This window comes from Chiloscyllium punctatum, chromosome 17 (assembly GCF_047496795.1).
Source record: "Chiloscyllium punctatum isolate Juve2018m chromosome 17, sChiPun1.3, whole genome shotgun sequence".
In the NCBI taxonomy this organism is placed as follows: Eukaryota; Metazoa; Chordata; class Chondrichthyes; order Orectolobiformes; family Hemiscylliidae; genus Chiloscyllium; species Chiloscyllium punctatum.
Window position 1 is genome coordinate 52,607,825 of NC_092755.1, and position 27,321 is coordinate 52,635,145.

The 27,321-nt window shown below is 44.1% G+C and overlaps 1 protein-coding gene and 2 long non-coding RNA genes across 3 annotated transcripts in view; 1 reads left to right on the plus strand and 2 right to left on the minus strand.

The window, feature by feature from the left end:
* Positions 1 to 577: 577 nt before the first annotated feature.
* The window catches only part of LOC140487837 (uncharacterized), a 36,219-nt gene continuing 9,475 nt past the window's right edge, over positions 578 to 27,321 (plus strand). The window contains exon 1 of the long non-coding RNA XR_011962950.1: positions 578 to 677. This is a non-coding gene — a long non-coding RNA (uncharacterized lncRNA). The remainder of the gene's footprint in view (positions 678 to 27,321) is intronic.
* Positions 1,113 to 5,083, minus strand: cldn5a (claudin 5a). The gene has a single exon (XM_072587133.1). It carries the CDS (start codon positions 4,866 to 4,868, stop codon positions 4,218 to 4,220), a length of 651 nt encoding a protein of 216 aa, XP_072443234.1. The 5' UTR covers positions 4,869 to 5,083; the 3' UTR covers positions 1,113 to 4,217.
* LOC140487836 (uncharacterized) overlaps positions 10,418 to 27,321 on the minus strand; it is a 41,306-nt gene continuing 24,402 nt past the window's right edge. The window contains exons 2-3 of the long non-coding RNA XR_011962949.1: positions 23,716 to 23,794; positions 10,418 to 11,505 (exon numbers count right to left, since the gene is read on the minus strand). This is a non-coding gene — a long non-coding RNA (uncharacterized lncRNA). The remainder of the gene's footprint in view (positions 11,506 to 23,715; positions 23,795 to 27,321) is intronic.

The window sequence follows — 27,321 nt, forward strand, 5'->3', positions numbered from 1 at the left end:
AAACGATTCGGATGAGAGTACGGGGGAAAGGCCGGAAGTTTGCAGATGCCACCAAAATTGGTGGTATAGTGGGCAGTGCAGAAGGTTATCTAAGATTACAAGGAGATGCTGAACAATTGGGTCAATGGGCTGAGGTGGGGCAGATGGAGTTTAGTTTGGATAAATGTGAGGTTAAACAAACAAGGGCAGGACTTACACAATTAATGGTAGGGTCCTGGTTGGTGTTATCCAACAGAGAATCTTCGGCGTTCAGATACATAAGTCTTTGGAAATTGCGTCACAGGTAACCGGGGGTTGGGGGGCGGTTAAGAAGGCGTTGGGCACCCTTGTCTTCATTGGTCGGACCATTGAGTTTCGGAGTTGGCAAGTCCTGCTGAAGTTACACAGGACGCTGGTGAGGCCTCTTGTGGAGAACTGTGTGCAGTTCTGTTCGCCCTGTTATAGGAAGGAAATTAGTAAATTGGGAGGGTTCAGAAAAGACAACCAGGATGTTGCCGGGAATGGAAGGTTTGAGTTACAAAAGGTGGGCTAGGAGTTTTTTTTTCACTGGAGCCTACGAGGTTGAGAGGGGTAAACCTTACAGAGGTTTATAAAATCCCGAGGGGCATAGATAAAGTGAATCGCACGAGTCGTTTCCCTGCGGTGGCGAGTTCAAAATTAAGGAGCATATTTTTAAGGTAAGAGGAGAAAGTTTTAAAAAGGACACGAGGGTTTTTTTTTTAACACAGAGAGTCGTTCATGTGTGGAATGAACTGCCAGAGAAAGTGACGGATATCGATATAGTTACAAAAGACAGTTGGAGAAATACATGAATCGGAAAGGTTTGTGGGGATATGGGGCAAATGCAGGCAAATAGGACTAGTTTAGTTTGGGAACATGGTGGACATGGTCTATTTGGACGGAAGAGTCTGTTTCCGTGCTGCAAGGCGCTTATGTCACTAAACAGAAAGTGCAACAATCTCCTGTCTCTGAACGTTATTATCAAAATTGCTTCAGTCTCAACCTTTCCACATTTCAGAGCTATTAGCAGGGAAAAGTTGACGGGTCCGGGGGCGGGGGGGATGAAAGACGTTCAGCGGTTTCTCAACAAACTCAGCAGACAGGCGAAGGAATAACAATGATTTGTTTTAATGTGTATATTGTGAAATGGTATACAATGGCATAGAAATCATCGAACCTGTACATTAGTCGGTCAGCGTCCATTAGCAAAAGTGCAAACGGTGAAGGCAGAGGGTTGCAATTAATTATTAGCCATGTTGCTAAAAGTTGTTATCGATGGGTTTCGTGAAGAACCGAGATCAATCTGACCGGACAACGTCCAGGTGCACGCAGGCCTTTTTAACCGTTGACGGCTCATTATGACAAGTCCCGCTCAGTGTTTGGAACCTTGTCTCCGTTGGCCCAGGATCAATTCTGTCACTGAATTAGGAAGGAAAACCTGGAGGGCGAATATATGTTTAAAATCCCCTATCCCACATACAGCTGATGAAGAATGTAGAAGCGCAAATACTCCATCTATGTATAAAATAAATCAAAGGTTTATTTGATTTATATATATAAAATAAATCAAAGGAACCAAACCGGCAGGCCTGGTTCTTTCCAGTCTGGGAAACACGCCCACACGGTACAGACGACCTGCAGCAACAGCATTTTGGTTTTTGGGATGGAATCTACAACCAGCCTAGGAGCGCAATCCAGAAACACGTTGTGCAATAGAATCTTAGCGGATAGGAACATAATTTTGAACCGACCATGGGATGATAAAGTTGCGGGGCAGGTGGGACTTGAGGGCGCAGAGGTAGGAAGAGTATCAAGGCGCCACAAGATCTCATGGGTCAGGACAGCGTGGATTCACTTCATTTTTGGTTGACTTTTTCGCCTCCGGTTTCCCTGAGGGAGATTGCGTCACTCGGGGGGACACGCCTTACGGTGGAGAGCCATCAATAATTTAAAGGCTCCTTGAGCCCCCTCATCCTGTGACTAAAATAAGGGCAGCTGAGTTGGGAGTGTGGGGCAATGTAAGACAGGTTTGATTTAAAAAAAACCTTGTTGGAGGGCATTTGTTAACGTCTTCAATGGTGGACAATGTAGGGCTTTACTGGAATAATTTATTCCAACAATGTGCTGAGGAAAGGTCACTGGACCCGAAACGTTAACTCTGATCTCTCTCCATAAATGCTATCAGACCTGTTGAGCTTTTCCAGTAATTTCTGTTTTGGTTTCTGACTTCCAGCATCTTTCGGCTTTGGTTAGTATAATTTAATCGAATTGGGGGCAGGTAGCTTGCAACTGCACTTGGGAAAGTGGTTTTGCCGGGACACGTCGGGGCGTCTTAGGTCATCCAGAATGCTAAACCATTTAAATTGGCTGTCTTTCATTTTGGGGTGGCGGTGTATCAATGGTCGAAAAGAAATTGGCTCCTCATGCGTACTTTCCTTCCTATTCAATGTCTTGAGGACAAAAATTGGACTCTGCGCGTATTAGGCTGCCAGTTCTGCATGTCCCGTTTGGCCCCGGCGTTGAAACGAAGTCTAGATTAGAGTGGTGCTGGAAAAGCACAGCCGGTCAGGCAGTTTACTCAAGTGCTGCTAGAGCTCGGGCTTTGATTGGGGGCGCTTTGCTGGATTGGGCTGGTCTGAGCCGGTTCTTGGGGGGGGGGTGGGGGGGGTGGGATTCGGTTTCCTAGTGAGAAGTGGCATCGCCGGTAACCATGGTGAGAAGCCGCTCGCCAGCCACTCACATGGGTATTTCTGCTGGCCATTGTCTGATTCTGAATCAAAGACAGAAGCTGCCGGGGGCTGGGGGGTGTAGATGTAGGGAGTCTATGGAGCAGAGTGAGGGGGGATGGTGGCTGATTCTCCGCCTCCAGCTCACAGAAATTGTGTAGATCAATGTTGGTACAAAGTGGCAGAAACCTTCAGAAAATTGAGATTAAATTTAAAAAAAACTGGACGTGGCGCAGTGGTAGTGTCCCTTCCCCTGTACCGCGAGGTCCATTTACAAGTCTCATCTGCTCCAGAAGCGTGTAATAACAGGTTGATTAGGGAAAAAATTATTAATCGCGACATTAATACTCTTCCAACCATCAACATGCATTTTTTGTCATCTCTCACTCAGTGATGATACAGTCCCAATATGCACGCCGCCAGCGAAATGACTGTCCCCATCACATTCACTGTCGAGGGAATTTCTCACATCCCAACATTTACTGCATGTGCACAGCGCGCTCACTGAATAATACTGTCTACATTAATACTGATCACAGGCACGACTTACTGGCTACATCTCAAGTTCTGTCTCCCATTCTCTCTGTGTCTTTCGTTAATATTGAGCTCGGCATCTGCAGAGAGCTGCTCACTGCCGGATTGACCAGCCGACAGATGGGTGTCTGAATAAAGGAATCACACTTGGGGTGGGAGGTAAATCTGTGAAAATAAACAGCGGCCAACCGCTTGCTCCAAAGACGGCAAAGAGAAGCGGTTGTGGGGTCGATCGCCTGCAGATTGGATGGCGAAGTCTAATTGGGACAATTAGACGGCGCACAAACCAGACGGCGAGCTCACTCTCCGCCGAGATTTGTCTCGAAATGATAAGCCTAACTGCACTCAGTCCCGAACGGACACGAAAAACTGACTGCAGTTAGCTCTACCATTAAGAGACAGAACTCGACACACAGTTTGGTTAAAGTGTCAAATGGGAGACCTACATCTATGAACTGATGCCAGGTTTGGGTTGAAGCTGTGATGACCGATAGCTAAAGGCGGTGACGGAGACACACTCTACCCCCTTCCACATCGAAACGTGCGGATGAATCCCACCGAAAGCCCCGCACCCTGATCCCCAACCCCTCCAGAAACCGGTCTGGAACCCAGTGAAGGCAGAGGCTCGCTCGCACTTTTCACTCATGACCTGCTGACGGAAAACTCCATTCGCAAATCAAACCGCACAAACTCCGAACGACTGCTCCAAGAGTTCTTTTGTTTTAACGAACACCTAACTTGTTGCAAACTTTCTCTCGGGGGCGCGCGTCTCCAAAAGTTAAATCAAAGCTGTAGATGGATAAAGGACACCAGTTTTGTTTTGTTCTCTCTCGTTTACAATACAAATTCATTAAATAAAAAAAAACTGCCCGAAATCAGCAGGAGTAAAGGAATCAGGTTGGGAGCTCGGGTTTCCCCTGGTTGTCCAATGCTGGTCTCCCCAGGCTCTCTGCGGTTTCACACATAATTCCTCTTGTCATAGTCCCCGTTCGCCGATGCTCTCCTCGGGGCCGTGTACTTGACGGCGAACGATGACTGGTCTTGCTTGGGGGGACAGGAGCAACAGAGCAGCGAGCCCCCGATGAAGAGGAGAGCGCTGGCCGTCCAGCCGACATACAGGGCGGCCCCCATCTCCCGCTTCTTGGAGACCGGCACCACCGGATCGTAGAAATCTCGGACGATAGTGTTGGCCATCCAGCAGACCGGGATGAGAGCGAGCAAGCCGGCCACGATGAAGATAGCCCCGCCACTGATGACAATCCGAGCCTTGGTGGTGACCCCCTCGGTGCAGTTGGTGCACTGGGCGCCCAGGATGGTGACCAGTAAGCCAATGAGCCCCAGGATGGAGGCGATGACGGTCAGCGCCCGGGCGGCCTGTTGGTCCCGCCCCAGAGCGAGCAGCGAGTTGTAGACTTTGCACTGCATCTGGCCGGTGCTCTGCACCACGCAGTTCATCCACAGTCCTTCCCAGACGGTCTGAGCGACGACGATGTTGCTCTCGATGAACGCTGTGACTTTCCACATGGGCAGCCCGCACGCCAGCATCACCCCGAGCCAGCCCAGGACGCACAGTCCCAGGCCCACAATCTCCAATCCGGCCGATGGCATCCCCGCGGGCGACTGACAGATTCCAGGCGAAGGCTGCTCAGTGTCGGCGGCTCTCCGCGCCTCCCCTCCGCTCCTGGCGAATGATGGGCATCGCTCCCGCGCTCCTCAGCAACCTCCCCTCCCTCTGTCTCTCTCTCTCTCTCTCTCTCGGCTTCACAGTGAGACCCCGCGGGCCTCGGCAACTGGATAAGAAAAGCCAAGAGGACGGACTCAGCCCACCAATCGCAGCCAAGCCCTGAGCCCGAGAAACCAATCCATGTCCAGAAACAACGGAGCGATGCTGACCACTGCACGCGGGCGGTGAGGAAAAGGCGCTAGTGCAGCACCAAAACCCAGAGAGAAGTCAGAATTCACACTCCTCTCACCCCGCCCAACTCAAACTCCGAGTGAAATTTTTAAAAAAATCTTCAAAGGCATGTTGGAAGAATAGATGACTATGTAACACTCAGACAGGACAATGAGATGGTGTCATGAGAGTGATGATTTTGCCCCAATGGGCACTGGGATAAATCCCATTCTCGGTTATATACGGCCCCATTGGGAATTGGATTAAACCCCAATCTCGGTTATATACAACCCCAAATAGGCACCTAAACCCCATTCTCGGTTATCTACAGCCCCATATGGGCACTAAAATTCTATTCTCGGTTATCTACAGCTCCAAATGGGCAGTGGATTAAACCCCATTCTCGGTTATATAAAGTATAGCTGTCTCGTTTGAGTGTGAACATAGAGTAGGAGAGGATCCGAAGGCAGAACGGCCAACAATGCACATGTATCTAACACGGAGAGAACGCTCGGATAAAAGTTTCACGGCTCTTCACTGAGGGGTAGTGCTGGCCGAGCCACTGGAGGGGCGGCTAATGATCAAAGTGTTGGGCTACAAGATGCGTCTTAAAGGAGGAAAGGAAAAGAAGGCGCGAACGTTGCCTGATCCGCTCATCATTTCCAGATGTAGTTTTGCTTTAATTTTTCAATACTCATACAATCGCCTGTGTTTACTTACTAACGCACAATGATAAAGCGGGGTGGAATGACGAGAAGCGGATCAGTAGGGGAGCAAGTTCAGATCAGTCAGAAAGTAGTCACAGAAGGAAATAAGTGTCTATCGAAATGGATTAACGGTGAGATTGTACACCCAATCACACACGTCCACATTCTCACATACACGCTCCTTCATTCATACACTCGATTACACACACTCCTTTACACAAACTCCTTCATTTACTCACACACAATTATACACACATCCACCCACTATTCCTCACGCACACCCAAGCACTCATTTATTATTACACACCCAGAGACACGCACACAATCCTTTACGCTCGCTATCCCACACACTCATCCTGCCCACAGTCATTGGCACACACACTCGATCATGTTCATTCACTCACACGCACAATCACACCCATTCACTCACACACACTCACACAAAGGGATCAATGATGTCAATTCACACTTTACTGACAAAGTAGAACGTGTACTGACGCTGCGAGTTTGAGAGTTGAGACTGAGCAAATTCTAAGAAGAATCAATGATGAGAATATGGATATCGGGAAAGGGGCGACGAGGGTCTGTCGTTATGTGGAGAACTGTAGGAAAAGAAACCTTTGGAAATGTTCACTATAAATTTATTACAAATACCAGAAGCCTTACAGTCAAGGTCCAGACATTGGTGTGCGCTGTCTTCAGCACTGGATATAAGAGGATTAGACAAATTCTTGCTCGGGCTATTTTGACGCCATGCCAATACTTTCAGGGCCCAGGGAGAGGTCATTACATCACGCGGAGGCAATAGAGCCGTGTGTGCTTCTGTTTGAAGCCTCGGTTACTAATGGTTAAAATTCGGAGTTGGGTGCCTTCCCAAAGAGTGATTACCAAGAATCTGCGCGAACTTTATTCGCCTCCCTTGTTTCCATTTTAAAAGGGAGCAAATGAGGGAAAATAAAGTAAGGAAATCAGAAATCCCCGCTCCCGGACAACGAACAGAAGCTGGAAACGGAACGGCGCTTCCGGAGCTTCACAGCGGCTGCTTGTAATTCACGTGAAGGAAATCCAAGCGGCGCAGACTGATTCCTGTCACCAGAAACCTGCTGGAAATACATATTAGGAACGACAAGAGCCTCTCTGCTCGCCTGTCAGCTTCATTGTGTTGCTGCAGTCAGTGTAGGAACCTAGAGAGAGGACCAGCAGAAACCGGCAGTGTCAAAAAGAGAGAATTCGATTAGCTTTACTTTATTGATATTAAAGAAATTCGTAGTAAATTCGCCACTTTTGTGAAGTGGATAGTTACAATATCCTGCAGAGATCCTGAGCGGTTTGTGTTTTGCTCACGAGTGGACAGCAGCGACCACAGAGTGAGGACAAGGTCAATGATGTAGAAATTCTGGATCATAGTATCCTGGAAGCAGGCCATTCGGCCCATCGAGTCCACACCAACCCTCCGAAAAGAATCCCACCCAGACCGAGCCTATCCCATAACCCTGCATTTCGCATGGCTAATCCATCCAACCTGCACGTCATAAAAATCGAAAGAACTGCGAATGCTGGATATCGGAAACAAAAATAGAAACTGCACGAATGCTGCCAGACCTCCTGAGCTTTTTCAGATTTTTTTATTTAAGTTGCACATTTCTGGAGAAAAATGTACCCAGACATGTGGAGAGCGTGCAAACATTCCCACAGACAGCCGCCCGACGCTGGAATCGAACCCCGATCAGTAGCACTACTAATCACTGAACCACCCTAAAAGCGTCACGGGGACAGAACTAGGGACCATTTCACACCTCCACTCTAACACTCTCTCAACTCCCAACTTCGGCAAATACCGAAGGAGGATCAACTAGGCGAAAGTGGATACTGCAGATGCTGGAGATTAGAGTCAAGATTAGAGTGGTGCTTCGGGCAAGTAGAGACGTTTCGAGCAGGAACCCTTCCTGATGAAGATCGGTTTTCCTGCTCCTCGGATGCTGCCAGATCTGCTGTGCTTTTCCAGCACCACTCTAATCTTGACCGAAGGAGGATCACCGGACCTCAAAGGCTAACGCTGTTTTTCTCTCTCTCCACAGATGCTACCAGACCTGCTGAGTATCTCCGGCGGTTTCTGTTTTTGTTGTCAATGTGGGCAGACGTTGCTGTATAACATTGGGCTTGATTTGGAGATGCCGGTGTTGGACTGGGGTGTACAAAGTTAAAAATCACACAACACCAGGTTATAGTCCAACAGGTTTAATTGGAAGCACACTAGCTTTCGGAGCGACGCTCCTTCATCAGGTGATAGTGGAGGGCTCGATCGTCCTGATGAAGGAGCGTCGCTCCGAAAGCTAGTGTGCTTCCAATTAAACCTGTTGGACTATAACCTGGTGTTGTGTAACATTGGGCTGTGGCTCTTCACTCAGACCGACCTCTGCTGCTCATTGCCTTACATGGGCACTAGCTCCACGCCAACAGCTGGATTTTACAATCTGCCTCTATAATCCCAAATTCTACAACATTAGTCACCCCTCTCCCATTAGAGGGATAACCTGGGAGAAGCACCTGAATTTTATTTCAGATCTTCTAGGCCACTGCCCGAAACTCTAGAACTGACTCCTCACTACCTTCGCTTCCTGATTCTTTTGTTTTAAAATCTCTCTATTTGACCAAATTTCCGAGTTTTGGGCCTGCGTCTTTCTTGTTTGATTGCATTCCTATGAACACCTTGGAACATTCTCTGAGGAAGGGTCACTAGACCCGAAATGTTAACTCTGATTTCTCTCCACAGATGCTCTTAGACCTGCTGAGCTTTTCCAGCAATTTCAGTTTTTGTTTGGAACTATGCTAAAGATACCATATAAAGACAAGCTGGCGTTACAGTTGGAACCGGAGATTCCCCTTGCGGTTTTAATCAATAGAACGAGGAAAAGGAAATCTACATCAATGCCAAATGCTCAAGATGTAAGAATCAGCTCCGAGCTGGGGTAGTGAGGGGCAGGATGTTCAACTTCGGGACACTTACAGCTTGGGAACGCTGACCAAGCGAAGCCACTCAAAGGACAGCTTGGTGATCACACCCACTCATTGTTTGGGGGGACATTTCCGTGCTGTATGACTACGCAACAGACTCTTCAGTCCAACCAGTCCATGCCGAATATAATCCCAAACCAACTGATTTGGAGATGCCGGTGTTGGACTGGGATGTACAAAGTTAAAAATCACACAACACCAGGTTATAGTCCAACAGGCTTAATTGGAAGCACACTAGCTTTCGGAGCGACGCTCCTTCACAATCACCTGATGAAGGATCGTCGCTCCGAAAGCTAGTGTGCTTCCAAACCAACTAGTCTCACCAGCCTGTTCCTGGCCCCTATCCCTCCAAATATTTCCTATTCATGAATCTATCCAAATGTCTTTTAAACGTTGTAATTGTACCTGCATCCACCACTTCCTCAGGAAGTTCATTCCAACTGCCCTCTGTGTAAAATATTTCCCTCCTCTTTTTAAAATATCTCATTTACCTTAAAAATGTTCCCAATTTGAGGGAAAAGACAACTACCACCAACTCTATCTATACCTCCCATTATTTTATAAAATTCTATCAGGACACCTCTCAACATCCTATGCTCGAGTGAACAAAGTCCCAGCCGATCTACCCTTTCTTTATAACTCAAACCTTCCATATCGGGCAACGTGGGGTTAAATCTCTTCTGAACCCTCTCCATCTTGATAACATCCTTCCTATAACAGGGCGACCAGTACTGGATACAGTATCCCTGGATAGGCCTCACCATGTCCTGTACAGCCTCAACATGTCAGAATCATTGGTGACCTTTAAGCGGCAATTGGATAGGTACATGGATGGGTGCTTAAGCTAGGACAAATGTTCGGCACAACATCGTGGGCCGAAGGGCCTGTTCTGTGCTGTATTGTTCTATAACGTCCCAACTCCTATACTCAAAGGACTGAGCAATGAAGGCAAGTGTGCCAAACGCCTTTTTAACCATCCTGTCTATATGTGAGGCAAACTTTAAAGAACGGTGTACCTGCACCCCTAAGTCCCTCTGTTCTACAACACCAACCAAGGCCTTACCATTAATTGTATAATCCCGACCCTTGTTGTTGGATCAAAATTCAATACTCTGCCATTTTGAACGCCATCTGCCACTTTCAGCCCATTGACCCATTTGACGAAGATCCTTTTGTAATCTTAGAAGACCTTCTTCACTGCCGACTATCCCACCAATTTTGATGTCATCCACAAACCCATTGGGTGCGGGCTACACTGTGCTTACTTCTGGCTGAATGGCCGGACAGATATCACGTTTGATTGGTCAGATAAAAAAAATCACATGAGCACAATGATTTTCCGCCCTCATCCAAGCGAACTCTCAAGAGATGTTAGCCACTCAGAATATTATAAAACGTAGTACTTTAACTATGTGTTTCTGGTTTCATGAGCAAACGAAAGCAAAACTATTCCTAGATTGGATACTGTGTGGAATTATAATCACGATTAGGTTTGTTATTCAGTTGGAGATTGTGAGTTGCAACATTCTGCATCTGGTGGACTTCGTTGTTACAATGGAACGTCTCTGTAATAGTTTTGGTTTAGAGAACATGAACGTGACATTTTACTGCCGAACATTATTTGCAAGTTAGAATTAAATTCGTAACGAAACCCATGTAGGATGCCCTCAAAACAGCATCCTCTACTTATAAAGGTGAAGTTGTCCCACTGTCTCATTAGAAAGAAAGAAGCACGTGGCGGGTGCGTGGTTGGATAGTTGAACCTGAGGGTACCTGAAGATTACCTCAGCCGGTCGGGGAATTATTAACGTAGACTACGTTGCAGACCATCCGTGATTATCCATTCATCCAACTGAGTTCACCAACTCTCTGCCCTTTACTTATATATATGCATAAATAGAGAGGTAGGGAAAGACAGAGAGACATAGTTTCTACAATGTTGCAACACATTTCTGCCCATAAAAAGATAAACCGTTCCAAAAGTAGCTAATACTTTTGCTACTTTAAATGAATAGAAGTTCATTTTAAATTCGTGAAACGTTGCCTTATTTACCATTTAACGGGGTGGGGCTTGATGGGACCGGAAGTTCCGGTTTAATTAAAGTGACAACAGATGACACCATGGAAGTCATTGTTTGATTAATGATACAGATTAGTGCAATATTATGAGGAAAATGTTATTGTGACGTACAGTTAATAAGAAACAATGATCTACTCAGGGAAACATACAGACCCAGAATCACAGGGACATTTGTAAGACATAGAGTGGAAACTAATGATCAAGGCATCTTGCGAGTGTAATGGAAACAAAACAAACAGAGAACGCGTGAAAATATGATTGTGCAAAGTTTCTTGCGTGTGATTTTAGTGCTCGGCAGCGAAGTAACGCTCTCCAGTAAAAGTCATTTCATGGCAGTTGTGCTCACAGCATTTCCCAAACCCTCTCTGCTTTTGACATCCAGCAACGTTACATTGTGATTCCTGTTACACTTATCAGCTGCAGCATGCATGTGTGGAATGGGGCAGAAAAGATCGGGAGGGCTTCCACCTGCAGCAACGAAATCGTTGTCCCAAATGCAGATCTGAAGAAAGTCGCTTCCTCGACAAATTGGTCACGTGATTTGCAAATCTGCAGGTGGAACAAATTAAGAAACCAAAAGGCAAAGTTTACCAGATAAAACCATCAGTTGTACAGCATTGGTTTCGAAAAGCATAAAATATATGAAAAATGTAGAACAACGAATTTTTCTACCATAAGACACGTGAAACGACAAAACGTCTTTTTATGCAAAGTGACGAATGTTTAATCTGCATGGTAGACAAAAGACACATTTTGAGCTGTAGCTAGATATACCGTTTCACACATCTCTGGAAGATCCAGTGCTCAATTCTTTGTCTCTGCAGCATTTATTGATCTAAGCTACCAGTGGCTCAGTAGAGGTCCAATTCAAAGTTAAAGGGAGTATGAGTGAATGGAAATCGATCGATTCGGTGAAGGTAATAAATGGACTGGAAAAACGACATGAGGATAACAAAGGGCAACAGATCCACGGCGTTGTGTCCGGGCCAAAGTTGAAACTGACACATTCTCACAGAGCGTCCTGAATCTTTGGAAGTCTTTTGCTCAGGGGGCAGTGGACGCAACGTCTTTGAATATTTCTTAGGCAGAGTTAGAGAAATCCCTGATGGGGAGCGGATGAAAGATTATGGGGAGTGGATAGGCAGAATTAGGCAGTCATCGGATCAATAATGATATTATAGAACTGTTCCAAGAGTACGGAGGTCTACGAGAGACAAAAAAAAGCAAACGTTTATGCCTTTGACCAGCAACAACAACTGAAAAAAGTAGCTAGTTTGTAACTGTCAGGATGAAATAGACAATTTACGCTTTCTATAACATCATGTGACAAGTTTGTCGCAGTTCATTGCCAATTGAAAAGCTTGCAACTGAATGTGAAAATGAAAAAAATTAAAACGTCTTTGATGAAAAGATGCCAGAAAGACGTCGGCCTAGGACAGCTCCGCGGGAACTGTGAATGCGGAGGAGTTGGAAAGCGATTTAAGTATGGAAAGATAAATATTTGAACAATTCGTTAGCAATAACTAGCCATTCTGTAATACACCTACATCTCTGACGTTGGCTTAACCTTTTGAACGTTGTAGGGGTTGGCCATTTGTTTTTCAATATTGAAGATCAGCAGCAGAGAAGTGAGATCTCAGGTTCAGGAGCACAGTGCTTAAGGTAGACTGTGTCTGCAGATGTTACATAAACTTTGCATGTGTTTATTTTTCTATTGCAATGCACAGTGAACAGGTGTTACACCCGAAGTGCCAAGTGTTCCCTTTTTATTAACTCACCGGATGTAGACGTCACTCTCTGGGCCCGAACCATTGTCCAACCGAAGGTGTCCGTGGAGGTGATGGGGACCTGCCTTCTTGAAGGTAAAAACAATGACTGCAAATGCTGAAAACCAAATACCGGATTAGTGGTGCTGGAAGAGCACAGCAGTTCAGGCAACTGCTCGTTGGATGTTGCCTGAACTGCTGTGCTCTTCCAGCACCACTAATCCAGTACCTGCCTTCTTGAACCGGTCCAGTGTGCATCCATAATGCTTTGATGGACGGAGGTAAGGGATTTTGATCCAGCAGCACTGAGTGAGTGGAGATATATTTTCAAAGTTAAAAGTCACACAATACCAAGTTATATTCCAACCGGTTTATTTGGAAGTACAAGTTTTCGGAGCGCTGCTTATTCGTCAGCTCTGAAAGCTTGCACTTCCAAATAAACTGGTTGGACTATAACCTGGTGTGTGATTTTTTAACTTTGTCCACCCCAGTCCAACACCGGCACATTCACATCATATATTTTCAAGTCAGCATAGTGAATAACTGCGAGGGAAACCTGCAGGTTGTGGTGTTACATATATCTGTTATTCTTGTCTTTCGAGATGGTAGTGGTCATGGGTTTGTAAGGTGCTGCCTGGGGAGCCTTGATGAATTTCTGCGGTGCATTTTGTAGATGTATACACTGCTACTGAATGTGGGCAGTGGAGAAATTGAATGATTGTGGATGTGGTGCCAATCAAGCAGCTACTTTTGTCTTAGATGGTATCAAAGTTTAGATTAGATTACTTAGTGTGGAAACAGGCCCTTCGGCCCAACAAGTCCACACCGACCCACCGAAGCGCAACCCACCCATACCCCTACATTTACCCCTTACCTAACACTACGGGCAATTTAGCGTGGCCAATTCACTGTGGGAGAAAACCAGAGCACCCGGAGGAAACCCACGCAGACACGGGGAGAACGTGCAAACTCCACACAGTCAGTCGCCTGAGGCAGGAATTGAACTCGTGTCTCTGGTGCTGTGAGGCAGCAGTGCTAACCACTGTGCCACCGTGTCGCCCGCATGGTGATATTGTTCTTAAGTGATATTGGTGCTGCACCCACTCAAGTACTCCTGACTCAAGTATTCCATTGTACTCCTGACTTGTGTCTTCAGGACGTCAGTTACACTCTGCAGGATTCCTAGCCTCTAACCTGCTTTTTTTTTTAAGCCATTCACACTTATGTGACTGGTCCAGTTCAGTTTCTGGTCAATGTTAATCCGCAGGATGTTGATAATGGGACACTCTTTGATGGTAGTATTATTGAATGTCAAGGGACAATGGTTAAATTCTCTCCTATTGGAAATGGTCATTTCCTTGTACTGTGTGACACAGATATTACTTTCCAGTTGTCAGCCCAAGCATGGATATTGTCCAGATCATGTTGCATTTGAACATTGACTGCTCCAGTATCTGAGGAGTTGCAAATGGTGTTAATCATTGTGTAGCCATCAACAAACATTTCCATTTTAGAACTTTGGATGGAAGGAAGGTCATTGATTAAGCATCTGGGGATGGGCCATGTAGGGAACACTTGATTTCCTGAAGATTCCTGTTTCATTTACCACAACCACCTTCCCTTGTGCCAGATACGGTTCCAAACAGCAGAAAGCTTTACCCTAATTCCAACAGACTCCAGTTTGCCAAAACCTCTTGATTCCACATTCGGCTTTCAGCTCAAGGGCAGTAACTCTCATCTCATTTCTGGAGTTCAAACTTTTGTTCATGTTCAGACCAAGGCAATATTGAGGTCAGAAATAGTGTAGCTCTGGAACCAAAAGTGAGTGTCAATGAGCAGGTTATTGCTCAGCAACTGCTGCTTGAAAACACTGTTGATGACACCTTCCATTACATTGATGATCAAGATTAGCCTGGTTGGGTCATTATTAGTTGTGTTGAATATATCCTGTTTTTTGTATACCCTGGACATTTTACCACATTGTTGGAGAGATGCCAATATTGTAGCTATACTGGAACAACTTGGCCTAGGGGGTGTGGGAAGTTCTGGAGTGCAGGCTTCATTTATTAATATTATTTATTAGTATTGGAATGGTGCAGCATCCAATGCCTCGAACTATTATCATGTAGAGTGAATCAAATTACCTGAAGACTGGTATTAGTGATGCTGGGACCTCAGAAGGAGGCAGAGATTAGATTAGATTAGATTAGATTACTTACAGTGTGGAAACAGGCTTTTCGGCTCAACAAGTCCACACCGCCCTGCCGAAGCGCAACCCACCCATACCCCTACATCTACCCCTTACCTAACACTACGGGCAATTTAGCATGGCCAATTCACCTTTCCTGCACATCTTTGGACTGTGGGAGGAAACCGGAGCACCCGGAGGAAACCCACGCAGACACGGGGAGAATGTGCAAACTCCACACAGTCAGTTGCCCGAGGCAGGAATTGAACCCGGGTCTCTGGCGCTGTGAGGCAGCAGTGCTAACCACTGTGCCACCGTGCCGCCCATAAATTTGCATTTCTGGCTAAAATTGTTGTGAACGATTCAGCCTTACCTTTTGCAATGATGTGCTGGGTTCCCCCATCATTAAGGATGAGTATGTTTATGGGGCGGCCTCCTCCTCCTCCTCCTCCTCCTCCAGTCAGTTGTTTCTTTGTCCACCATCATTTCACGACTGCAGAAGCTACATTTCATCCCTTAGTTGCAGAATTATTTAGCTGTATCTCTTGCTGCGTATACTGTTCAGTTTTGCAAATAGTCTTGTTCTGTAGCCTCACTAGGTCAACACCTCAAGATTAGGTACACCCACTCCTGCACTGTGTATTGAACAAGAGTTGATACCTGGCTTGATGTTAATGATAGAGTGGAGGATATGCTGGGCTATGAGGTTGCAGATTATATTGGAGTACAATTTGGGTGCTGATGATGGCTGACAGTGCCTCATGGATAGTTAGCCTTGAGTTGCTAAATCTATTCGATGTCTATCTCTTTTAGCACAGTTGGTAGTGCCACAGAACACAATGGAGTGTATTCTCAATGTGAAGATGGGACTTTGTGTCTGTTATGTGTTATTGTTGTGGCGTATGCCGGAACAAGAGTTCCTTTAAGTGATAAGTCATGTGACCCCTGGTGAGTCATCAGCAAGATTCTGCAGACTTGTCCTGTGCTTTTAAAGAGCACACAAAAAAATCTCCCACTTCAGTTGCATCCAATGTGCTTTGGAGCCTAGTAATGCCCAGTATAGAATAGTCTTAAGAACTGTACGGTGGTCACTCTTACCATACTGTAATGGATTGATGTATCTATGACAAGCAGATTGCTAAGGATTAGGTCAAGTATGTAGTTTCCTCTTGTTGTTTCCTCACCATCAGCACGTTCAGCTACTGACAGAGCATATTGCAGCACTGATGAAAGAACTTGAGGACCTTAGGCTCATCCGAGAGAACGAGATCTTTCTGGATAAGACCCTCAGTGAGGTTATTACACCGACCATACCAGAAAAGAGCAGAAGAGAGCAGACGATAAGGAAGACAGAAAGGAGACAGGTGCAAGAGACCCCGGGGGAAGTACTTGTCAGGAACAAGGTGAATCTTTTGGAAACAGTAGAGACAGATGACACTGCCAGTCCGTGAGGTGGCCAGGTCTGTCAATCAAAAGTTGGCGTGGAGGCAGAGTGGAAGAGTCGGACGTCGCACAGAGCCGTGGTAATAGGGGACTCCATAGTGAGAGGAACTGACTGGGGCTTTTATGGCAGCAGGCGGGACTTAAGGATGGTGTGTTGCCTTCCTGGTACCAGAGTTAAAGAAATCACAGACAGAGTGCAGGAAATCCTTAAGGACGAAGGTGAAGACCCAGAGGTGGTGATACATGTCGGCACAAACTATGTCGGGAAGAAGAGGAGGAACATACTACAGTGGGACTTTGAAGAACTAGGAAGAAGGCTGAAAAGCAGGATGTCCAGGGTGGTTATCTCTGGTTTGCCTCCAGTTCCTCGGGCTGGGGAGGCCAGAAACAGGGAGATAATGGACTTGAACATGTGGCTGGGCAACTGGTGCAGGAAGCAAGGGTTTAAATTCTTGGATCACTGGGGTATATTTTGTGGCAAGCATAAATTCTGCAAGAGAGACGGTTTGCACCTTAATAGGTTAGGGACCAGCATTCTGGCAGGCAGGTTTGCTACTGCAACACAGCTACATTTAAACTAAGTAGCGGGGGGGGAGGGGACAAACTGGATGTTTAAAAAGGAAATTGAAGGGAAAGTTAAAACAAGGGAAGTCAAGAAAGACAACTGTATCAATGAGACAGAAAACTCAAAAAGGGATCATGCTGTAAGGTTGAGTGAAATAGGAGTTGATGGGAAGGGTGAGGGCAGTAACAAATTAAAAATACTATACATGAATGCACGAAGCATTAGAAATAAGATGGATGAGCTTGAGGCTCTTTTGGAAATTGGCAGATACGCTATTGTGGGGATAACCGAGACGTGGCTTCAAGTGGACAGGGCCTGGGAAATGACTATTCAAGGCTACAAGTGCTATCGTAAGGACAGACTGACGGGCAGAGGGGGTGGGGTGGCCCTGTTGGTAAGGGATGATATTCAGTCCCTTGCGCGGGGGGAACCTAGAATCAGGGGATGTAGAGTCAGTGTGGATCGAGCTGAGAAATTCTAAGGGTAAAAAGACCTTCTTGGGAGTTATCTACAGGCTCCCAAACAGTAGTATGGATGTCGGATGTAAGTTGAATCAGGAGCTGAAATTGGCCTGTCGCAAAGATGTTACTACAGTTGTTATGGGGGATTTCAACATGCAGGTAGACTGGGAGAATCAGGATGGTATTGGACCTTAAGAAAGAGACTTTGTGGAGTGCCTCCAAGATGGATTATTAGAGCAGCTGGTGCTGGAGCCTACCAGGGAGAAGGCAATTCTGGATCTGGTATTGTGCAACGAACCAGAATTGATCAGGGACCTCGAAGTGAAGGAGCCATTAGGAGGTAGTGACCATAATACAATAAGCTTCAATCTGCAATTTGAACGGGAGAGGGTACAATCAGTAGTGACAATATTTCAGTTGAATAAAGGGAACTATGGAGCTATGAGGGAGGAGCTGGCCAAAGTTCAAAGGTGCAATACCTTAGCAGGGATGACAGTGGAGGAACAATGGCGGATATTTCTGTGTATAATGCAGAAGATGCAGGATCAGTTCATTCCAAAAAGGAAGAAAGATCCTATGAGGAGGCAGGGGTGGCCGTGGCTGACGAGGGAAGTTAAGGAACATATAAAGTCAAAAGAGAAAAAGTATAACATTGCAAAGATAAGTGGGAAAACGGAGGACTGGGAAGCTTTTAAAGAACAACAGAGGATTACTAAGAAGGAAATACGCAGAGAAAAAATGAGGTAAGAAGGTAAACTGGCCAAAAATATAAATGAGGATAGTAAAAGCTTTTTTTAGGTATGTGAAAGGGAAAAAAATGGTTAAGTCTAAAATTGGGCCCTTGAAGACAGAAACAGGGAAATATATTACCGGGAACAAAGAAATGGCAGAAGAATTGAATTGGTACTTCAGATCTGTGTTCACTGGGGAAGACACAAACAATCTCCCAGAGGTAACAGTGGCTGAAGGACTTGAACTGAAGGGAATTTATATTTGCCAGGAATTGGTGTTGGAGAGACTGTTAGGTCTGAAGGTTGATAAGTCCTTGGGGTCTGATGGTCTACATCCCAGGGTACTGAAGGAGGTGGCTCGAGAAATCGTGGATGCATTGGTGATTATTTTCCAGAGTTCGATAGATTCAGGATCAGTTCCTGCAGATTGGAGGGTGGCTAATGTTGTGCCACTTTTTAAGAAAGGTGGGAGAGAGAAAGCAGGAAATTATAGACCAGTTAGTCTGACCACAGTGGTGGGAAAGATGCTGGAGTCTATTATAAAGGATGAAATTATGACACATCTGGATAGTAGTAACCGGATAGGTCAGAGTCAGCATGGATTTATGAAGCTGAAATCATGCTTGACTAATCTTCTGGAATTTTTTGAGGATGTAACTCTGAAGATGGACGAGAGAGATCCAGTAGATGTAGTGTACCTGGACTTTCAGAAAGCTTTTGATAAAGTCCCACATAGGAGGTTGGTGAGCAAAATTAGGGCGCAAGGTATTGAGGGCAAGGTACTAACTTGGATTGAAAGTTGGTTGGCTGATAGGAAACAAAGAGTAGTGATAAATGGCTCCATTTCGGAATGGCAGGCGGTGACCAGTGGGGTACTGCAGGGATCAGTGCTGGGACTGCAGCTTTTGACAATATATGTTAATGATATAGAAGATGGTATTAGTCATAACATGAGCAAATTTGCTGATGATACTAAGCTGGGTGGCAGGGTGAAATGTGAGGAGGATGTTAGGAGATTACAGGGTGACCTAGACAGGTTAGGTGAGTGGTCAGATGCATGGCAGATACAGTTTAATGTGGATAAATGTATGGTTATCCACTTTGGTGGCAAGAACAGGAAGGCAGATTACTACCTAAATGGAATCAATTTAGGTAAAGGGGCAGTACAAAGTGATCTGGGTGTTCTTGTACACCAGTCAATGAAGGAAAGCATGCAGGTACAGCAGGTAGTGAAGAAGGCTAATAGCATGCTGGCCTTCATAACAAGAGGGATTGAGTATAGAAGCAAAGAGGTTCTTCTGCAGCTGTACAGGGTCCTGGTGAGACCACACCTGGAGTATCGTGTGCAGTTCTGGTCTCCAAATTTGAGGAAAGACATTCTGGCTATTGAGAGAGTGCAGCGTAGGTTCACGAGGTCAATTCCTGGAATGGTGGGACTATCTTATGCTGAAAGACTGGAGCGACTGGGCTTGTATACCCTTCAGTTTAGAAGACTGAGAGGGGATCTGATTAAGACATATAAGATTATTAAAGAATTGGGCAGTCTGGAGGCAGGAAACATGTTTCCGCCGATTGAAGCTTATTGTATTATGGTCACTACACTGATGAGTGAGTGCCGAACCAGAGGACACATCTTAAAAATACGGGGTAGACCATTTAGGACAGAGATGAGGAGAAACGTCTTCACCCAGAAAGTGGTGGCTGTGTAGAATGCTCTGCCCCAGAGGGCAGTGGAGGCCCAGTCTCTGGATTCATTTAAGAAAGAGTTGGATAGAGCTCTCAAGGATAGTGGAATCAAGGGTTATGGAGATAAGGCAGGAACAGGATACTGATTAAGGATGATCAGCCATGAACATATTGAATGGTGGTGCAGGCTCGAAGGGCAGAATGGCCTGCTCCTGCACCTATTGTCTATTGTCATCAGCCAAAGACCTAGTCAAGCTGCTGTGTCCCTTTAGGACCTAACCAGCTTGATCAGGAGTGTTGCTGCTAGGACATTCTGTGTCCTTGCCACCCTCAATGCTTCCTTCAAGTGAAGTTCAACATGGAAGTGTACTGCTTCATCAGCTGCTGTGGGGGGGGGTGGGATTCTCAGTAAGAGTCGTCCTTGGCTATGCTTCACTGATGCTATGACTTTTTATAGGATCTGGAATCAATGTGTCCTAATCATTTCTTGAACAGTTCTCATCCTACTCATTTTGATTGCTATGAATTAAAATTATTGATGAATCAAATCAGTTATTAGGCTGCCTAGTGTCCACTTACTGCTTCTTCTGAGAGTGAAGGAATGTACACAATTAAGACAAACAAAGGGCTTCCCTGTTCCAGTCCCTAATTTTCTTCACAGCATTAGTATGTATAGAACAGTCAAGGCCCAAGAGAAGCAGGTGACCAGACCTTTTAAGGTAGAAACTCATACCAGTGTATTCCGATAGATATTAGCAGGATACCTGAATTTTAACACCGATATATGTGTAACTGTAGCCCAACCTGCACCTACAGAAGAGACAAATGGGAGTGGGGAACCAGTGAGAAAAAAAATTGCCTAAGTAATCTCCTTTATGACATTGCATTCTTGTTTGCACGAGGTACTTCCTGTTGTCCTTGCTTTTCTCACATTTATTTTTAAAAACTCTTATAACAAGGGCTTCAGTGGTAAGGCCCTAATTGTCACTGAAGAAATGCTGATGTGTCTTAATCAGTGTCAGGTGGTAGAAGTGGTCCTCCAATGTTATTAGGTTGTGGTTGCTGGATTCATGACCCAGTGACCATGAGGATATTATATGTATTCAATTTGGGATGATGTGTAACTTGTATGCGAACATATGAGGTAGTATTACCCATCCCATAAAGCTGATGGATATTGCAGGATTGGGAGGCAGTGTTGCTGCAGTGCACCTTGCTGATAGTGTCTCCTATGGCTACAGTGTGTGACTGAATGATATCCTGCTCAAATATTTGCCCAATTAGTTTTGGTCATGTTCATGGCAGTCACTTGTAGAAGCTCAATTTTGGATTCAAAACAAAGATGGATAATTGTTGGATATTAAGGATATCGAGAGATATGGATATCATGTGGAAATATAGTGCTGAGCAGAATCTGTCATGATGGTACTAAATGGTGTTGTAGAGTTCAACAGCACACTAAAAGGCCCTTCTGCCCATCAAGTCTGCACTGATCAAAATGAAATGCCTAACTATTCTAATCCCATTTTCTAGCATTTGGCCCATAGCCTTGCATACCTTAATATTTCAAGTGTACATCTAAATACTTCTTAAAATGTAATGTGGGTTTCTGCTCTATCACCCTTACAGGCAGTGAGTTTCAGATTCCCACCAGTCTCTGGATGAAAAAACCTCTAGGCCAATGTGCATCAATTTTGTTGTGGGTGAACTTCCACTATTTGTTGCACAGAATGAAATTAATGAACACTTAGAAAAGTATGGGCTAATCAGAGAGAGTCAGTATGGATTTGTAAAGAGCAAATCAAGCTTGATTAACTTAATTGAACCTTTTGAGGGAATTACAGAGTGTGTAGATGAGATCTCCTCTAAACCTCCTGCCCCTTTCCTTATATCTGTGTCCCCGGATATTGACCTATTCACCGAGGGGAAAAGTTTCTTCCTGTCTACCCTATCTATGACCGCAATCATTTTAAACATTTCATTCATGGGCCCCTTCAATTCCCTCTGCTCCAAGGAAAACCATCACATTCTGTCCAATTTCTCTTCATAACTAAAACTCTCCAGCATCATTCTGAAAAATCTGCTTTACACCCTCTCCATCCTACCATGTGGATTCCAGAAGTACACAATTAACTGTGGACTAACCAACGTTTTATGCAGTTCCAGCATAATCTTGCTGCTCTCAAATTCCATGCCTCGGCTAAAAAAAGGTAAATTTCCTTCTTGAACAAGTCATCTACCTATCCCATTAACTTAAGGGACTGGTGGATATGCACACCAAGGTCTCTTTGATCCTTAATGCCAACGTCCTACCATTTTTCATGACTGTTTGTCCCTTGACTGTTTGTCCTGCCCAAGTGCATCACCTCACACATATCTGGGTTGAATCCCACTTGTCATTGATCAAACCATCTGACTAGTCTGTTTATATCCTCCTGTAGTCAGAGGCTATTCTCCTCACTATTTACCACCCCACCAATTTTTGTATCATCTGCAAACTTATAGATAACCTGCCTACAATCAAGTCTAAGTCATTTATATATACCATAAATAGCAATGGCCCCAGCATCAAACCCCGTGGAACTCCACTGGAAACAGGTTTCTAGGTGAATTGGGCTCAAAGCCTACTCAGTTTTCTATGCTCATATTTTGTTGCAAAGCATCACATGGTCTTACAAGCAACTTTGAAACAAAAACAAACCACTGGCTTTTCAAAACTTCCCAATTTTTAAATCTTCTTTTGATTCATCAGTGAGTAGTTACAATATCTAGAGGGACTGTCTTATGAGAAGAAATTGAGCAGATTGTTCTCTATTGGAACAACTACAGGGACAATGAAAGACAACCTTATTGAAACATACAAAATTTTTAGGGGATTTGACAGGGTGGGTGTGGAAAGGTTATTTCCCCTTATAGCACACATCCTATTATTGTTCATTTTTTTGTTTTATGTATTACTTCACATTCCACCACCATTCTGTCATCTACACACACTATAATTCCCTCAAAAGGTTTAATTAAATTAATCAAGCTTGATTTACTCTTTACAAATCCATGCTGACTGTCTCTGATTAGGCCATACTTGTCTAAGTGTTCACTAATTTCATCTTGTGCAACAAACAGTGGAAATTCACCCACAACAAATGTTGGCTTAGAGGTTTTCAGCTTACCTCTTTTCTGAATTTAAAAATGAGTTGATGTCAAGTGTGAGTCAAGCTACTTGAAACAACATTTCATTGATCATAGCTTACATTTACAACGTTAGCAGAGGCTTGCCAAATTATTTTAATGAAGGCTGTGAACCTCAAATGTGTTCCATATTCAAGCTTTACTACATACTTTCCAGGGCCAGTCTGGCAATATTTAGCCTTTCCACATTAGCAAATGGGGAATGGTGCAGGCCTGAAAAAATAGGTTTGTAGTAATCAAAAGGAGTAGAACCACATCTGATTGAGAATATATGCTTATGCCACAGAGTTATGATCATTGGGAAATGTATAGGATTTGATATCCAGTCAGGGCGAACCAACTGAGAGAGAGAAATGAAGGAAGACCTATAATTAAATAGTGCCTTTCAAAGTGCTTCACAACCTATAGAATATTGTTGAACTGTTCTAACATTGGAAAGAGAGCAGTCATTTCCCACAAGTTGCAATGTGACCATGGCCTGACAATATTTTAGTGATGTTGGTTTGAGCTATAAATAAATGGCTAGGCCACCAGAGAAAATCAATTTGTTCTTCAAAAAAACCCCTCATATTCATATTTGTGATTCAGGTGTCCGAAATGCCTTAAGGCTCAATTGGAGAAATATCCAGGTTTCTCGCTCCTGATTCTGCATGCAACGATGACATCAGGCAAGAAAACAATGTAGACAATTATAATATTAATAGCCCATGCAGTTAAATCTTTTGCTCACCCTTAATGCAGGACAGGTACTTGCTGAGTACCAGGTTAACAGTTGACTGTAATAAGTAGATCACAGATTGCACCAATGTCTGTAGGAGGGTAGAAAACAAAGAAAACTGTTTCAATGGTATCCATAATCACATTTTTATAAAAAAAAGGTGAACTTTTAATTTCCAGTGTGAAGGCTTCTAGGTTAAGCTATGTCCTGGGTGTAGGCTGCATATCTGCCATTGGAAATGTTGTCCAGTATCAACAACAGAAGAAAATAAGACAAATAAACACAAGAAAATGTTAACATTGTACCAGTACAATTAAAAATAAACACATTGCAGTGAGTTTGTCAAAACTTGAAAGGGAAGGGATAGTTTCATGTTTTGGAAGAGATTCTGAACAAACAAAAAATGACGCCTTAATTGGACAACAGTTCCTCTTTATAGAAATGAAAACACCTGCAGCACACTTCTGGAATTTTTCTATTCGGGTTCCCAGCACTAGCGGGTTTTCACTTTTATCTTACAAAGACAGGATTTGATGTAAATATATATGATCTACAGAAATGTTTGTTTGAAACTAGCCACAAACTTACAAACTGCAAGGAAAGCAAATTGAATATTTCCAGGGTCTTCCTGAAATAGTCCATCCACTTCAGAGACAAACCTACCAAACAAGCTGACAACATTTAAATCTGAGCACCCCTTCATTAATTCACTGCCTGGCAAGTTAGACTACAATAAGTGTTAATGTTTCAAAGATGTTCCTTACATCAACAGACCAGTCAGAGGCGGAGAGATAAATCTGAAGAAAGAAATTTCCTTAAAAGGATGGAAGACAAAAGCCAGCTCCACAAAGGTGTCTGTCACTATTTCACCATGTCCTTTACAATCAGTACCATAATAACTGAAGAGAAATGCAGAAAGCACGGTCATTATCTATCTGCATGCTCTAGCTTTTCTTATGCTCAACGTGGATTCTGTTGTATATTGCAAGACATTGGTCAGACTATACAGGTATCCCCCGCTATCCAAAGTAGAGTGTTCATGAAACCATTCGCAAGCCAAAATAGTGTAAAGTGAAGGAGCAATTCCCATTAGTTTGAATGTGAAAGATTTTTGAACGTTCCCAGACCGAAGTAATAACCTACCAAATCAAACCAAATAACACATAAAACCTAAACTAACACTAACATATAGTAAAGGCCGTTGGAGGTTGAGGTGGTGGGACGTACAGGAGACAGGGGTGTAGGCGACAAAGGAAGAAGGCAATCTTTTAACATCTCAGCGTTGTCTGAATTCATCGAGGCAGGCAGGTCACTAACGATTACACTTTCTTCTACGTCTGCCTGCCTCGATGTCAAAGGTCAAGCATTGTCATCTGCTGATGTGGAAGGCTTAGAATACAACAGTATGCTGGACTGCTTAGCTTCACACATTCTTCTATCACACAGTTCTTTGTAGGCACTCAAAACATCCTGCAACCGTGCCCTTTCAAAATTAAAGTCATGCTTTTCCGCAAACATTGCAGCACTGTCAATCGTAGCAAAAATCTCATGCAAGTGCTTCACATTCAGTTCCTGGACAACTTCACTTTTGGACCATTTGCATTCAGTTTCGATTCATATCCTTTCCTTTTGGAATTGCATCAAGTTTTCATCTGTCAGTTCTTGGTCATGGGATACCAAAACCTCTTCAACATCACCTTTGTCAACTTCCACAGACCCAGCATCATTAGCCAAAGTCACTGTACTTATTGCTTCTGGTTCTCAGCCTTTAAAATCATTCACTGCTTCAGGACACAGTCTTTTCCAAATGCCATTTATCATGAAGACTGTTAGAATATCGAGAGCATCTCCAAGGTTAGCAATTGCCAATTGTATATTGCACTGTTTCCAGATCTCTTGCAAAAGTGCTTCGGAGTTGCCCTGTCTGTCAATAGCACTTACAATAAAAGGCATCACACTTTGCGTATAGTAAGCCTTAATTGTGGCTATTAGGCGTTGGCCACACGGTTGCAGCAACGATGTCGTATTCAGCATTAATAACAAACACTACTGTTAACGCCATACTTGGCAATGCCAGGTGGATGAGCAGCACAGACAATTACAAGACACCTATCATCAAGGTTATTTTATCGACAGTATTTTTCAACTAAAGGACTAATGTATCCACTCATGTACTCAGAAAAAAAATCAGTTGGGTATTCCAACCGCTTGGGTGTGAACGAAACACAACAGGAAATATATCCGTATCAACACCTTTAAGCGCCCTCAGATTTTCTGAATGGTACATTAGTAGAGGCCTAAGGACAGCATCTTGGTGGCATTAATAATAGGCATTAGGATAAACCTGTTCTTTGATGTTTTGTGTCCCTTAGCCTGCTTTTCTTCTATTGAAATAAATGTCTTGCTTGGCAACTTTTTCCAATAAATTCCAGCTTCATCACAATTAAACACTTGCTTATACGAATAACTACCTTCGGTAATTACTTTCTTCAGTTCATCTGGGAACTTTTCGGCAGCTTCAGTGTCAGCTGAAACACTCTCTTCCGTAACCTTAAAGCTAGGAAGCTGCCCTTACCTAAAAAAAACACGATCAAACCACCCATGACTACCTTTAAATTCCACTTTCGCAACACTTTCATCACCACCTTTCAGTACTTTCTGTTTCAGCTTATTAAAAAGACTGACTGATTTCTCCTTAAGTATAAGATAACTTAACGGAACAGTACACTTTGTACACCCATCAATCCAGTCAAGCAATAGACTTTCCATTTTATCCATGACTAGATATCAACTAAAAGAGACCACTCTGCTACTAGCAGAACCAATAGTAACTTCGGCAGCTTTCAAGATTCTTTCTTTCTGCTTGTAAATAGTACAAATGGTGGATGCAGGCAAGTTCAACACAAGCACAATATCTTCATTTCATTGACCATGATCAAAATGCTTAATTACATCCAGTTTTACACTAAGTGTAACAGTCTCACAAGCTCTCTCAGGCACTTCTGATACCTTAGGACACATCTTGCTAATAGATGCACAAAATAAATCGAGATAAAGCACAGATGCTCACAGATACAGTTCAAAGCTAAGGCGGCTTGTTGCTAAAATGCTGAGTGTAGTTTCCAGGGAAGGTGTTTGGCGGCATCAATCTCGCTGCATGCACTTTTTCATAAAAGCGAAAATCCTCTTTCAGTGAGCATAAACAGGTACTGAAGTATGTCTTTCGTAAAAGCGTTAAGCAAACTTCGAAAAGTGGGGGATACCTATAGTTAGTTTTACGTCATTGTTGTAATGGGCCATGCAACATTTAGAGCTCAGCAATCATCAGGATCATTTTAGAGATATTTGAAACCCGAGGATGCCTCAAAGCTTTTTACTGCCATAAGAAAAGTACTTCTGAAATGTAGTTGCTGTTGCAAAAAGGGGAAACAGCAGTTAATTTATGCATTTCAAAGTCCCAGACACAATTTTTCTTGAGTGATGTTGATTGAGGGATAAATAATCACCAGTGCACCTGCTGAGAGAGCGGATATGAATTGTAGTTTGGTTGAGGCATTTCTGGAGAATGGGAATCAGCTAGTAATCCTGCTTTTCTTTGCTGTCCATTCAGGCCCGTTC